Raw genomic sequence first — 15,996 nt, 5'->3', positions numbered from 1 at the left:
CAGAAAGTAAAGTTAAGATAACAAACATCGTAAACACTGACAGTCCAGTTGTTCTTAATTGCGTGATTTCTTGGCTGTTTTTGTGCACAGTCGGGAACAGTTTGTTTGCAGCTTATACACAAAACCTGCTCACAAAGTCAAAAATTCCTCTTAATAGTCACACAGCCTACAGTCTTTAAATGCTGATCACAAACACTGCTGCACGTTAAGGCAGAAGTCAGCTAACATCGTAAGAATAAAAAGCCATTAAAAACAAAATAATAAAAATAACCTGAATGACTCCTGTCAGCACTAATTGTCTAATATCTGAGGTAATGAAGGATTTTAATCTGTTTGTTCTACACTGGGTACAAAGTAACAGTGACCTGAGAGCAACTTCCTGAACTCAGATGGCAAAACATATTCAGGATGGATAATAATGTTTTTTTGCCTTATTTATCACCTGATTTCCTCACAGTGAGCACAAATCTCTCTGCCTGTGATTTCGGAGCAGGTGTTAACAATACTTCTGAGGGAGTTTCAATCCTTAATAGATGAAAAACCTGACCAGCAAGAAAAAGTTAAAAGACTTCCTAAAAATGAATACTAAAAATTGCATACAGTTTTTTATTAACATGAAAAGAGTTCAGCCTCGTTAACAAACGTATCCTCTGTTAACCCCGTTTTATTGACTCCGTATTCACATCAAACTTGAGCTGATGGTTAAAGATGGTGCCAACAGTTCAGGCTGTTACATTGTATAGCCCTGGACTAGTTGCATCAAAGATATCACCAAAAATAACTCTCATGAATCCAACTTGGGCAGTCACCACCTTACAAAATGTGTCAGTCTGCTCAAACTAATGTACTTACACAGTGTGGACAGCTCCATTTTCCCTCTGGGGCCTTCTCCAGCTCAGGGTCCAGACAGACCAGGTGGTAAGCTCTGGGACAGGTGTCGCACAGGATGATCTCTCCACCCTGCTGGCAAACCTCACAGTAGTCTTGGTGGTCTGTCTCATAGCCATCACCGTCCTCCTCTGGAGAAGGTTACAGAACAATTAAACCTGGGCAGTTCCCTCATATAGAAAGCCACATAGATATGGATGCATAGATAAATGCAAGATAATTACACATTAGAATCCTCTATATAAAAAAATATCTTAATGAGTATAAGCACACTAGCTGCTGTGGAAGACCATCTGCCTTTAGAAAGCATTCCCAGAATAAATAAAGCTTAAAAAAATACATTTTAATTTACTCATTACCCAAAATCAAACAGTCTGGTTCTGAGGGATTTCAATGGGATTTTAGAGGGAAAAACACACCACAGAGCATGGCAAGAGTAGACAGTAAACATACTTTTCCTTTTTTTCCGCCCACGTCGGGCCTTTTTCTTGGTGGCGGCCCCCGAGGTATCAGAAAGCACAGAGGCACTGTGGATGCTGATGTCATCAAAGTCTGACTCCTCTAGGAAGTCCTCCTCACTCTAGAAAAGCAAACACAGAAACTAAGGAGCGCAGAGCTACAGAAAGAATTAAGATAAACCAACTTTCACAATAAGTGCTGCAAACAGGCCGGTGGCTTTGATGTCGTTCAAGGGAAAGCTGAGGGAAAAGGGTTCTGCAAGACATACCGAGGATGCTTTCTTCTTCTTCCCACTTTGGCCCGACTTTGATTTGGTCTTCTTCGGCTTGGGCTTCTTCTTCACTTCTTTCACAGTCTTACTTCTCTTTCTAACTCCTGGTCCTGACACACACAGAGTCAGTCGTGAGATCTGTTAATCAGATGGCATTCTTGCTATCGTTTCTTAAAAATGATCTCGCTTTTTATTAGGTCTTACCCTTTCCCTCTTTGGTTTTGGCTTTTTTGATCGGCCCCAGCTGAGAGCTCAGCTGGCTGCTGCTGACAGACGTTGGCTGTGCCACAGTAACCGTTTCCACTGCAGCAGCCACAGCGGCGGCCACAGCGGTGGCAGATGCACCTTTGAACGGGTTGTTGGCACTGAACTCCCGCCACTTGGCCCCTAACACTGTCATCATCTTTGACATGGGAATCTTCGGGTTCTTCTTGGCAATGAGAGGCCTGAATAAAACCAGGGGGAGATGAAACAACAATGGCAGCTTTATTATGTCACACTTCATTCCTGTTAATAGAAGCTCTGCTTCCCACAGCACTGGAGGGAACTGGGTCTTGATTTGCTGACACTCCACTGCCCCTTAAGTTTTATTCTCCCTGCTTTGCTGTGTGCATGTCATGTTTGCGATTTGTCAGGCAACAGCTTGAGGTTTGGCACGCTGGCCTGTGAAAGATAGTGGGTCAGAGCACCGAGTCCCAGAGCCTCCTGGCTGTCACAGGCATCCAGTAAGCAGCTGACTACACACAGGGGGCACTGCAGGAGCTCATGCTCCACTTTGTCAGAGCAGAAGCTTAGCCGAGCCAGACAGCCCCAGGTGAGACAGACTCTTTATACCAACAGCCGAGCTTTCTAGCTCAAACAAAAAGAGCAGTGTTTGCTCGTCACAACACAGTCTAGTCTCACAGTGGAGTTTTGCTGGAAGACTCTCAGAGAATGACTTTGACAGTCCAGAGAAACTGAGGCAAAACAAAGCACTTTAACACAATGAAAGATCATCCAGACAAAATTAGATGCTTGCCTGAGGAACTGGCTGAAAGCCTTGTAGTTGGTTATGGTTTTATAGTCATCCTCAGTGAAGCCATACTGAACATCTTCAAGACCCCATTCGTGCATCAGCTGGCTCGATGATTTGGGCTCCTGGGGGTGTACAGATAACAGATCAACACACATATGTTAATGATGTTTAATACATGAAATGTGAACATTAAAGTTATTTTAATCTTTTACCCTTCCACATCCACAAACAAAGCATTACACGCCATGTTTTCACGGTCTTTCGGTATCAGACACTATTTTTTTTTCAAAGCAAGCCTATAATTATGATAACTATGCTAAAAAGTTAAACACCTTCCCCGACTTCATCTAGTCAATTGAGACTTAATATTAAATTTAGTCTTGGCATCATTACGTTTTTTCATTATCGTCAGATTACTGTATAAAGAAACGGTCACTTATTTTGATAAATGTGATTTTTACACATGCAGTACCCCCCTGAACTTCTCTAGAGATTAGCTGACAAAGGTGAGAGAAATGCAAATGTGCATTACAAAGGGATCAGACTCTAAACGCTCTTTAACCTGCCGGTTTCCTCCATTTGCACATGTGAGAACAGCAGGTAATTGTCCAGCAAATTCACAGTCCAGCTCCCTGCATATTTCACCCGGGCAGCTCACTGACCCTAACCAAGTGGAGTTAAAGCATAGAGAACAGGGCTGGTCTTGTGCTGTGTGATAACAACTTTGGACAATTTCTGCACACATTACCTAGAGCCCCCTACAGACTTTAATGTTCATTTGAAACACAGTCATGTCAGCATCATGAACATACACTTACTTTCATGTTACCATCATCGTCGTCATCATCGTCATCCTCTTCATCTCTCTTCTTCTTTCTGGGCTTTTTCTCTTTCTTCTCCTTGGGTTTCTTCTTCTTCTTCTTGGTGGGACCATACATGCTGCTCTCACTTTCGGAGCCGATTTCCGGACGTTCCCGTTCCTCCTCCACCTCTGAAATCTCTTCCAGGTCACTGTCAAGTCGTGCCTGAATTGTTCCCTGGAGGATTTTGAGAAGGTAAAAAAAACCCCATTACATATACACCAACAACCAGCATGTTGTTTAATTGTGCAAAGGTTAATATGTCACTCTTTCTCAGTCTCAATCTGGCATCTTTACAGGCTGAAAGTATATTTTAGTATATTTGGATTTATATTTTTACTAAATGAAAATGTTGTCTAAGCTATTTCTTTGATGTAGTGTAGAGCTTCTGCCAAGCAGCTATTTTTATAAATGTAAACACGTAGAATCTGGCTTTGAATCTCGCTTCAGCTCTGTACCTAAGGGCGCGAGCGTGACTGACTAAAGCTGCCATCAAAGCCAGATTCCTGAGACACAACTAGATTCCAGGTTTGGATTTTACAAACAGCAGGACAAAAGAAATCTAGGCGCAATCTTCTGAGACCCAATTTTATATCTAGCGCTAAAAAGGTGGGGATAATTAAAATACTAAACTTGATAAAGCAAATAAGCATGACATTAATTTTGCCAGGGTGAGGGATTAGAGCTCCCACAGAGGCCACCCACTCTAAAAACATATTCTGTGAATGCACTTTAAAGCAGTTTAGATAAAAGCTACTACTTGATGGCATTTGCATAAATTAAATTACATCACTCGAAAGTGTCGCTGCCTTGCTAATATGATAACTCTTCTGCCTGTGATGAAATATTTAAATTAGTACAAGTAAGCAGTGACTTGATGAAGAGTCAAGGCGGCTGCATGGTCACCTTTTAAATGTGCTTTTACATGAAATGAAAACCCAGAAAAAGAGCACTTCAGGTACCCAAGCCAATCAGAGCTCAGAGTTAATCTGTAGCCTGAGTTGCATCCTACTGGTTTAATATGAGACATCTGGAAGGCTGTATGGATTTAACAGTTAACAGGTGTTGTTTGTGTGACCAAGAGTGCTGCATATGAACAAATTTGCTAGTGGTTGCTCACGATAGTATGTGCGCATGAGTAAGCGAGAGAGGGAAAGTGTGCTGTTTCTCTCATCATGCACATGCCACCTAATTATTTGTGTTTGAATGTGGTAGGCCTGTGGAAGTTTCCATTTGTGCCCCTGTCTCTGACTGGGCACGTTCCTGTGAGAGAGCATTTTTGTGTGTTTGTGGACATGTTGGGGGTTTTTTTTGAGCGTGTGTGTGTGGGTGCGCTCATTCTTTGTGAGTGCTTTCCTTTTTAAAAAAAAAAAACAAAACGCTATTTTTGTGAGAGTTCCTCTTCGCGTGTGTTTATGCACATGACTGTATGTGAGAGTGAACTTGTGTGTGCACATGCAGTGGAGCAAAATTAGAGCACAGCAGCTTTGTGCTCTGCTCGCTGCCTGTTGCTCAGCAGGCCTGTGTGGCTCCATGGAGAGACTTGCAGGCGTTTCGCTCTGTAGCGCAGTGGAAAGGCTCACGTTGCCGCAGCGCCCGCCAACCCTACCAGCAGCCTGGCTGTGTTGCCATGGTGACCAAATTTGAGCAGTGTCTGGCTCTCTCTAACTCTCTCTCTCGTTCTCTCTCTTTCTCTCCTCCTCTTACTTTCTCTCCTTTACATCTCATAGCTCTCCTCTCTCACCCCTCCACCCCATTATTTTCTCTCTCACTCTATCTCTTAACTTCTCCCCCTTTCTCTTTCCTCTCTCACTCTTTCTTTCTATCCTGCCACTCACTCCCCCCACCCCCCACACACACTCTATCACAGCAGCAGCCAATGGAACAGCGCCATCCAATCAGACACGTTTGCATAACGAGCTTGTTATGCAGAGGCCTGTGGTTGCAGAGCCAGTGCTCCAGCACCCGTCTAGACAAATCTCATTTATGCATAAGAAGAAGAAGGAGGGAGAGAGAGAGAGAGAGAGAAAGAAAGAAGGAGAGAGAGAGAGTAAATTGAAGATTGTGGATGGGGGATGGGGTGGAGATGGAGGAGCAAAAAGCAAAGAAGCAGAACCACCATTGAGAGCAACTGCAAAGACAAGGTGAAACTGTGCAACAGTCTCTTGGTGGCCCTGAGTTCAATGTTAAACACATATCATAAAAGCAAAGGACACAACAGCACAGCAGCAAAGATGGTGTCTGTTCTTTCAGAGGAAAGAAAATCAGATAAGTGCTGATAACCTAATCAAATTAGATGCTTTCCCATAATGGCTCTGCCTTAGGGAGATTGGAGCGGATGCCACAGAAAATATCGAATGAGCGAAGAAGTGGATGTTCAATAAAATGTAGTGCAACAGGAAAAAAAAAAGAAAACTGCTCTAAGAATTTATTTTATGGTTTCTAAACAATGGCCTCTCCTTTTGTCCAGAAATCAGAAACAGCTCTTTGTTGACTCACAATCCCAGAGAGGATACTGAAGTTATAAAAACAAGACAGAAGCTCATCTCAAACCGACTGTATTTCAGCAAAATGTGAATGCTACAAGAACCAGCTACATGGTTTTTTTTATTGTGGCCAAAATGCAGCAGTTTCCTCTGCTGCTAAAATGAATTGTTTTCCATAAACCCAGAATTCACTGATTTAACAGATATTTTATTAAAAAGCCCATTAAATATCCTGTCATATCTACACAGCTCTTTGTTTCACTGCAGACTGGAGAAGACGAGTAACACAGCACACCTCTCTGTGGCTATCATTCCTCCTGCCAGTAGCTGTGAACTCAGACTGGGATGTGCTACTGACAGTCTCTGACCCCAATTGACTTTTGGCCCCTGTCTGACACCAGCCTTTGGGGAGTAACTGGAAGTGAATTACAGGAGCAATGGTTTCTGAATGGGAGGCAAAAAAAGACACAAATACAGCAAGGTGGGGAGCAAGAAAGCAAGACTGAAAGAAAGCAGCAGCATCGTAATCAAAGCAAAGTGAGGTGATGCATGTGGGAGACAAGAGGAGAGGGAAGAAAAGGAGAATACAGATCAGTGTCTGTGAGTTAGGGAAAGGAGAGTGTCACAGGGAGCCCCCCGCTTCATTAGCTCAGTGAGACCCAGAGCTTAGTGTTTACCACGAGCAGCCAAAGGGCCGAGTGGCAGCATGGTCAGCCAAACTCCTCACGGTACTGCTGGCATCTCCAGTCAGCGGAGGGGAACATCCTGGCTATGTCACTGACACGGTTACAGCTCGCCAACATGAGCGGGGAGATCACTGGGAATACAGCAAATTCCTGTAATTACTGAATAATAAATATTTCTTTTAGCCTCTGGGCTTTTGAAGAAACAAAACTTTTCCAGAAGTTAAAGGGCTGACTTTATTTGTAGGATGGCCCTTCAAGCTGCAGATCATGAAGTAATGCTGGATCAAATGCATTGTTTGGTAGTGCAAACGGGGTCATTCGTAGACTTATTAGCCCAAAGATAATCATCATCCAAATTTCAGCACTTTTAACCACAAGGTCACTGTATGAATAAAACTGGATCTCTAACCTAAAACTGCTGGTTTCAATACACTCTGCTTGTTTTTTCCCTGCTATACCCTTAGAAAGCTTATTTACGCTTCTTTTGATGGATGCAAATTTGTACAAAGAAAAGTTTCTACATAAAATGGCGTAAAACTGGGTAAAAAGATGTATTTTAGCAACTCTGGAATGACGCACTGCATCTCAGTTTTTCTACTATATTTTTGGTGCTCTAAATACTAGAAAATAAAATGTATTTTTCACCATTATATTCAAGAGAAAGGAAACATGTCTAGAGCCAATATCTACAAAATTGGGCAGGTCATACAAATGAATAAATAGCACTAGAGGCCTGATGAAAAATATGCAAGAACCATCTCTTTAATAATAAATTGAAAATTAAATAATTGATCATTTATAAACAATGTCTCCTCAGAAAATGGAACTGAAATAATATAAAGTACAGTACTGACTTTAGCATCCATCCATTTTCTAAAAAACTGACTAATGAGGGTACACTCTGCACAGGTAACCAGTCAATCACAGTGCTAATGCAGCAAAACAGATAATCACACACTCTTGCATGCCCATGACCCATTTAGAATCATCTATTGACCTAAATCACTTTGATATGAGGAACCCGGCACACCTGAACGAAACACGTGGAGACACAAAGAAAGTGTCCAACCTCCACACAGACAAACCCTGAGCAGAGGGGTTGTAACCTCCTTGCTGTGAAGAAGCAAGCGCTAACCACGACACTACTGTGCAACCTCTTAATGCTGCAATTTTTCCTTATTCTCTAACTGTCTCCTTTAGCCACATGTGACCTATTCAGCAAAAGCAGCAGGCGTTCACCTCATAAGCTGTAAAATTATCAACATCACGCTGGTGTTAATGCTCTGAGCCAATCAAGTCTCAATCCTGCTATCTAAATATTGGAAATTAGAGGCTAGAGGCGAAGGACTGTCAAAACCGCTCTGTCATAACTCTCACTCCCGCTACTGGATAGGCATGAACACATTGCCTCTGACCTACAGTCCCTGCCATCAGCACCAGCACCACAGGCACAAATCTACACTCTAAACTGTCGCTTGGAGCCCACAGCTTACACTGGCAGTAACAGTGACAATGCTGCCAACCTCCCCTAAGCCTGAGACAGTCCACTGCCTCTCATTTAGATTACAGAGGCAGTCCAGCAGCCAAAACACACCTTTGATCCAATTGCAGAGACATCAAAAGAGCGATGGTTTGAGAAATAGAGAATGCGGGATATGGCTAGAGCCAAAATGCCTGCCAAGCTGTTGTGTCCGAGGTCTGGACAGATGGTGCTGAATGTGAATTATGCCTTACCTCTTTTTTCCTCTTCTTAACTTTTGGCAGTTTTCCCTCCTTCATCTTTTTGGGCTTCTTCTTTTGTTGTTTGAGGGACTCGTCGTCAGAAAAGAAGCGGTCGAGAGGTGTGAGGGGAACTGTGTTGCGCTCACCTTCGTCATCCTCATCTGAACACGGGGGAAAGGAGAATTATTTGCTTAGTACACTTAAACGACACCGATAATTCAGCTTGTAATAAGACTAAACTGACACATTCAGCCTGACTCGTACATTTTTCTGCCTCAGTGAGTGGTTATTCAATTTTTTGATTTTGTTTGATCAAAGTGAGGATATGAATCTACTCTGAATTAAACACCTTTGAGTTTTGAAATTGGGCAGCAAAACAAGAGATGAAGACGTAACCCCGGGTTCTGGGAAATCGAAATTTCTGACATTTCAGACAAAATGGTTAATCAAAAAGATTAAAAATGAACAATAGATGTTGCAAATATTCATTTGCTGCAGGCTCTACTGTGAAAGCTCACCACGATGAAAAGTCAGTTAGCCTCCTGTGAAAATAACAATGATGAATCAATGTCAGACCAACAGGAGCACTTGGCAAAATCAACCTCATAATCACACATCATTGAGTGTGCATCAACTTTACCCATCAAAACACAAATAAATGGAGTGCGTGCCCTGCCGCTAAATGGGAACTCCCTGGAGGACCACTGAGGTATACTGAGCATATCTTCTGCCTTTAATGCTTGCTGGGACTAAAGGGACCTGCTGCTGGTTGTCAGCTGTACCGCCTCAAAGCTGCTGTGTAAACGTGCTGACTGCTGAGCACAGCAGACTTCGCTGATGCCACAGTGGGTCACAGAGGAGTAAGTAAGGGAGAGAGACAGTCCCAAACAATACATCTCTGTAAAAAGTCACACAGAGAAAATATTGTACACACATGATGCAACTCTAGTGCCCCAAAAAGGTTTATTTAATCTCATTTTCCCAACTGTTTCGCTGTCTCTTCCAGTCTGTCTATCTGCATGTCTCCCGTCTCTCTGTGTCTCACGCAGACAGACTGGAGGGCATGAAATATGCAGCACATGTATCAGAGTCAATCAGCCAACACTAGCCCTGCAGTCTACCACTCCCCTGGGTAGCTGGAGTGAGAGATTGGGGAGGAGGGATTCCTGTGTAGTAGACACACAAACCTCACCAGCCACTTATCCTCTATTTAGCAAAGCTAGCAGGAGGTATTCCACGCATACACATACAGTACACTGATTTCAAAGCCTTAATCAGAGGCAATGTCAAACTCATTGTGCTGTCCTGGCTTCCAGATGAACTGTGTCATCCCTTCCTCAACCCTGATTGGGGGTAACTTGTGCTTTTCTTGGCCAATATTATTATAGGAAATGTGCTGACAGACATTTACTGCCTTGCTACTCATTCCTTCTTTCTTCTTGTCCCACAGACCTTGGTGTTTTTCTTCACTTTCTTTTTTTCTAAATAAAGCCTTGAGTTTATGTATTCAGTAGCTCAAACGGGCAACTCTTTTGTGTCTCAGATGCATGGTTAGCCACCTGCCAGGCAACTTATGACAACAGCACGGCAGAGCCTTACATCTCTCTCAGATGCACAGATGATGACATGGCTCAGGTGCAGATCGAGATGGCTTTGGATTACACAAAGCGTACAGTTCATATCTCTGTGCCCTTGGCTCTGCTTATTGTAAAATAAATCAATCCAACTTGACAGTGGTGATGCGGTGTTACTGATGTGGGGTTTAAATGGTTCGGTGATAAGCACCTAATTCACTTTGAGCAGACTGAGCTGAGTTCTTTTTAGCCATGCTGGTGCTGAAGCTCAAGGTCTGACAATGTCAGCCTCTTGGTTGTTTAACCTCTATGGTTCAGACTAAAATTTCTCAATAACTAGAGAATGGACTGACATGAAATTTGATACAGAAGTTCAAGGTCCCCAGCGGATGAGCCCTACTTTGATGATATTTTCACCATGAGTTCAGTATATGCAGTTTTAAATGAACTATTTCAACTGGTTTATTGTGAGATTTCATACACACATCCACGGCGCATTAATAATGATCTGTTCTTCTGCACTATAATCTAGTCGATTTTTTTAATTTGCAGAAAAAATGGCAGTCATACATTATTTTACTGCTGTACCATTGTGCTTTGTGCGCTCATTACTGTAATTAATGATGGCACTAAACTATATATATATGTTCTAAATATAAAATCTGCCAAACATCAGCCTGTAAGCGCTGTAACTGGGGCCATGTTAGCTTGCTGACATTTCTTTAACAGAACCACGTGCTGATAACAGATTGTCAGAGAGTCAAATAAAATATTGAACACATGGGTTCTCAGTAATCATTTTTTGTTACACAGGAATGTGTCACAGCAATGCAGCTCCCTGAAACAGCTCTGTGTTTATCACCTGAATTGCCTTAAAATCTGAACCCTGACTAAAGTAAATGGCCTGTGAAGTCCCCGTGGGGAAAGCCATCAGGGGAGAGATATTCTTTCTGCTTGGTGACTGGACCAGGCAGTGCCAGGTGTTGGAAGTAGGGGAGGTTGCTCAGTCATGTGACACACCGAGGTCTGGCAACAGATTGTGTTAGGAAGACGACCAAAGCTCCAGTTGGCAAACAAGCCTTCTGTAAAATGTGGCACAGACACAGTTCTGACCTTCCTGCAAGGGCTTGGCCACCAGACTGACCCATTAGAAGGGAGATTCATGAACGAGTCCCAAATGAGGAAGATAGAGTTTACTGGAAGGCACATTAGTCATTTCTCTGTTGGCCCCTGTGTGGAAATACCCACTTAATGCTGCCAGCATTGCTTCCCACAATGCAGGGAAGACGAGGCCAAAGGGTTTCCTATCTTCATCGATTAGGTACTTATGGCTCAGGCTTTAAATGCCTTCAGACAAAAGCATCCGTAGGCTATTATTAGAAAATGTTATCATCTAAGTGATGGAAGGATAAAGCCTAAATAGCATCATTAAATTGTAGTATATCTATTCTAAGGTCATAGCACATCCCATATAAACAGGTAGGAAACAGATAAGAAATGATGTTCCACTCATTTGCAAAAATATATTTAAAAGCATGTTTTTTTATGCTTACGCTACATACACACACATTAAGAAAAAAAAACTGTGTCAACTTTCACAGTGAGGGATCCAAAAATAGCCCCTTTTCCAACTGGGGATAACATTTGTAGGCACACAAAAGCCCATGATAATCTTTCAATTTTATGGAAGAACAAAGCAATTAAAACAGAAAACACAATGGAACAATCTGTGACAGTGTAAGTGCCCAGAGTGAAACAAAGGGACTTAGGACACTACGTGGCACAACAAATAAAGACTGTGATAGGATAGCATTTTGGGGTCTGAAGTCCCCACACAATGTGCTCCCACACTGTTGTGTTTTAATTGCACTGAAGTGTCTTCATGGTAGAAAACTCTGACCTGGATTTCTGACCTTGTCTATCACTTTGAAGCCTGCTGATGAGGTCATAAACTGTCTGGAAAGTGCTTCGTGTATCAGCAGCATAACAATTGATCCGCAGCATTTTGTTGTGATGAGTGCGTGATATGACAAATTAAAAGAAAGTTATTCCAATAAAACAGTCATATTTTCAGACTAGAAAGACTGACTCCCTTTTGTGAACAATTTCATGATGACAAAACCAATATGGACCACTGTGTCGGAGTTTCACTAGATTTACCCTCGAGTAGGTACATTGTGCGTCATCATAGAGGATCACACTGGTATTTATTATATTACAAGAAATTTTTTTTGAAGCCTGAAACACATGACTACAAAAATCCCATCAAAGCATATTTAAGCAATTTAAACACATTCTTCATTTTTTTGACTTAATTAATACTGACATATATTCACTCACCTGCCATATTCAGCTGCAGCCTTCCTTTCTTATACATGTTTAACAAACTAATGCGTTACTGAGGACACACATCAGTGCCTGTATTCTCCCTCTAAATATGGATGGCAGTCACAGATTTTGCTCTAACTCCCCCTCTGACTCTCCGTTCTCTTTGTCTGCCTCCTTTTTCACTTGCTTACTGCTAAGATGCACATAAATGCACATAAAAACTAGCAAGTTCAAATTACCCTCGTCAAAAAATATGTATATAAACAAAAGAAATGTGTGTTTAATGCAAAAGATTTTCTCAAATAATGCAGATATCACAATACTCAGACCTTGTGTTAAACGCAGAGGTAATTTTTGAATATTGTGGCGTATATTACCTTTTTCTGTCTAAGAAATGGTAACCAGTGGTACCCTTGAATTTCGTAATTGTATGCATTCTACCTCATTTTTTGTGACAGCACTTCAAAGCCTCAGATGTTCAAGAGCTTTATAACACACATACGAAATGAGCAAGGATTGCAATTTGGCAACTCAGTACTGTGACAACTGCTCACAATTAAGCCACCGAAGTAGTGTCCCAGTAAATGACTTTTCGTCACTCCGTAACGAGCAATACCAAATACCAATGCAACAGACACACCAGCAAGATGTTTAATAAATAAAACTTCTTGTGCCTTCTTTCACATGTATTCTATACTCCACATCACTGCATTATTTGAGCAACACTTAAGACGAGGAGGGCCTGCTGCTAGAGAAAACATTGCATTGGATTTTAGAAGCTTCATTTCATGCTGAATCTACACTGATCGGCCAATAAAAAGCAGTCACACACTCACATATTTCATTTGATCATGGCCAGCATTCATCAAGGCATCATTTCAATAAGCTTATGCAATGTCACAACACCTATTTCCACCTAGAGCTGTGTTACTTTCATGCCTTGTATTGGCGATGGGCTTGACAGTCTGCTAAATCTTCTCTAGCAAATCCCAAAGATTCTTAGAGGGGTTAAAGTCTGTACTCTGCGGTGGCCAGTCCCTGTTGGAAAATGATGTCTCGTGCTCATTGAATTGCTCTTTCATGTTTTAACCCAATGAATCCTGGTACTGTCATCCAGGAAAATGTCTTTGTTATCGGGGAAGAACAAAAACCACTGATGGAAAAACCTGGTCATTCAGTATATTGAGGGAGTCAGCTGACCTCATTTTTTTGGGGTGATTTGACTTCGCTGAAACTAGCTCTCTGATCCAAAGCAGGGCTCTTACTTTCCGACCTTTCTGACTTTTGTTTTTGGCTTTGGAGTGTATTTTACAACCACAAACATTTTCCACATGTGAAAGTGAAGCAGAGGGCAAAGCAGGACTTTTTAAATCATGCCCTTGACATCAACAATCTGATGTTTGGAGCAAGCTATAAGAACTTTAAAATAAAAGGAACTTCATTGGCTGCACGGGACAATCTTATGTCTGGATATTCAGCTCAGCAGGCTGCAACAAGAGGGCACTTCATCACCTGAGCTGCTGCATCACTAGATCAAGAAACCAATCATTAGCAGTTCAGAACTGGGTTTGTGTTGCGCAGATGAAGATTCTGATGATGCCTGCTCTTTGGTGTACATTATGGACCACACAGTTAGCAATTTGAGTAAATGTCACAAGTAACCACAGCCATGCCTGCCAAAAAACTAAGACTGGGATTCCCCTGTGCCCTAGGATTGACACCTGCCAGAAAGTCTAACAAACTTACCAGCCAAAAGAAAACAAAAATGGCCAAAATTTGGCAAGTACCTTATTGTGCATGGTCATTAATTAGGGAATCTTAAAACCCCCTGTGACTTGATTTGATCTTGACCATTTTTTTTAAAGGAGGAAACTGTAGGAGCACTGAAAGCTGGTTCACTGCCAGAGTCGATGACATGTTCATTTTTCAGCCTGGAGAATTTTATTGCATAGGTTCTCCTGTATGAACTTGCTATGTGAAATGAATTAGCAGCACGCAGAGAATGTGGGTTAGAGTTAATTCCAGTTCGCGCACGACCCAGAGCTGAAGGGCTGCCGGTGACCTAACCGGTGTCATCAACGTCCAAGGCAAAGGAGCACACTTGATAAGCTCTGTTTACTGTAGCCCACACGTGGCTTTCACACCTCTGCGGCCATGCAGTGGGAGAAAAAAGAATTAAAGTTGAAACAGCTTCCTAATCACTAGCGCTAACGGCAGCGCATCATCCACAACAAAATGAACACGCACGTTGTCACCGGAGCCCCCCTTCTTTTTTTTTTCCACAAAAGAGCACATCCACGAGCTAAAAAGGGACAGAAAATCGCCAATGGACACACTGACACGGAAACGAGCAAAGTACGGGTTTTTTAACAGCTCTCTGAACAAAACTTGTGTTTGGACTCAAAGCCATTCACTTGTACACGCATGCAGTCTGTGAAAGAAAAGGCAGCCCACAGAAACCATGCAGCAGCGTTTCCATCGTGCCCCCAAATCAGGATGAATGTGAGGACAGCTGTGGGGGGGGAGAGATTTAAAAAAAAACTACAACCCTTTGCCACCTTTAAGACTGCAGGTCGTACAAAAAAAAAATAATAGCATGACTCTGCTTATTGCACCCCACCCCTCCTCTCCGGTCTCAGGAACGCAGGACAAGCCCTTTTCCCCGCATTCAAGGCGTAGCGGCGCAAAATTATCTGAAGGACACCCCGCCTCTCCCCTTTCCCTCACCTGGTATATCGTCTTCAAAATCCATGTCGTCTTGTCCCTCGTCTTCATTGCTCAGCGACCCCGGCATCTTTATCTCATAGCCCCCAAACCCCTTTTAGGCTGGGAATACTGAAAGTTAACCCTCCAGACGCCGCAGCACAGTCTCTTTCTTCACCCAAAAAGAATAGTATTCGTCGCTGTGAAAAATGTAAGATTTTTTTTTTTTATTTCTGTGCAACGAACATGGGGCTTTCTCTCCACGAGTAAAATAAAAAAAAATTATTTTTTTTAAAAAAAATATATATATTCCAATGATCTCTATCCAGGTCTTCCAGTCTGAAAAATAAGAAAGACAAAAATGGAACACACATGCCCAGATTGTGACGTCTGGTCTGTTGCCATGACGATGCATCCCATAATTTCACCCACAACTAGTTAGTCATACTCTCCTAGTTACCACTTCAACTAGTAGCGTGCAAAAAAAATGCACATCGAGCGCCGTGTGCTGCTAATAGACGGATGCACTCCCCGCGCCTGTCCATTTCCTTTTGGAAGTCCGGAGAATTGAGACAGAAACTTCTCCCACTTTCTCGCACAGCTGCTGCTCTATTCACTCACAAGCTCCATTCCAAAGTGTGTCTGCAGGTGGAAACACAGCATTGCTTTCTATTTTGAAGCCAAACCGTTTGTGTAAACGGACGTTTTGGTTGATTTGGACGTCAATTAAGGCATAAAACCCCCAACTAACTATCACCCGACTCGATTTCATCTTGCAAGCGACCACACTGTCCTGACAAAGCACACACAAGTGCAGGCTGATGACTGCAAGCTGTGAGGAGTCCTGACTGCCAGTGGTCTAACTGTTGTCAAGGTTACCACAGCTGTATCACAGGATGCCCCACAGAGAGCTGAGCAGAGGAAGTATCAGCTTCAGCGTCACTTTATCTTTTATCAAAATATACAAATGAAAGGCTGAGAGTTCCAGCTCATCCCACATCCTG

General features: G+C 42.5%; 1 protein-coding gene across 3 annotated transcripts in view; it reads right to left on the bottom strand.

Moving 5' to 3' along the window:
* Positions 1–15,772, bottom strand: part of chd5 (chromodomain helicase DNA binding protein 5) — a 36,607-nt gene extending 20,835 nt beyond the window's left edge. For all 3 annotated transcript variants that reach the window (XM_085457370.1, XM_085457372.1, XM_085457371.1), the window contains exons 1-8: positions 15,017–15,772; positions 8,400–8,548; positions 3,452–3,670; positions 2,637–2,755; positions 1,823–2,064; positions 1,616–1,728; positions 1,342–1,468; positions 853–1,019 (exon numbers count right to left, since the gene is read on the bottom strand). In XM_085457370.1, coding sequence (XP_085313496.1) covers positions 853–1,019; positions 1,342–1,468; positions 1,616–1,728; positions 1,823–2,064; positions 2,637–2,755; positions 3,452–3,670; positions 8,400–8,548; positions 15,017–15,083 — 1,203 coding nt within the window. In that variant the 5' untranslated portion in view covers positions 15,084–15,772. The remainder of the gene's footprint in view (positions 1–852; positions 1,020–1,341; positions 1,469–1,615; positions 1,729–1,822; positions 2,065–2,636; positions 2,756–3,451; positions 3,671–8,399; positions 8,549–15,016) is intronic.
* Positions 15,773–15,996: the final 224 nt, after the last annotated feature.

This window comes from Copadichromis virginalis, linkage group LG5 (assembly GCF_057382275.1).
Source record: "Copadichromis virginalis isolate Kocher_CV1m ecotype Utaka linkage group LG5, C_Virginalis_male_GT1.1, whole genome shotgun sequence".
Classification (NCBI taxonomy): Eukaryota; Metazoa; Chordata; class Actinopteri; order Cichliformes; family Cichlidae; genus Copadichromis; species Copadichromis virginalis.
Note: the sequence above shows the minus strand (reverse complement) of the source record. Positions and strands in the feature narration are given on the sequence as shown.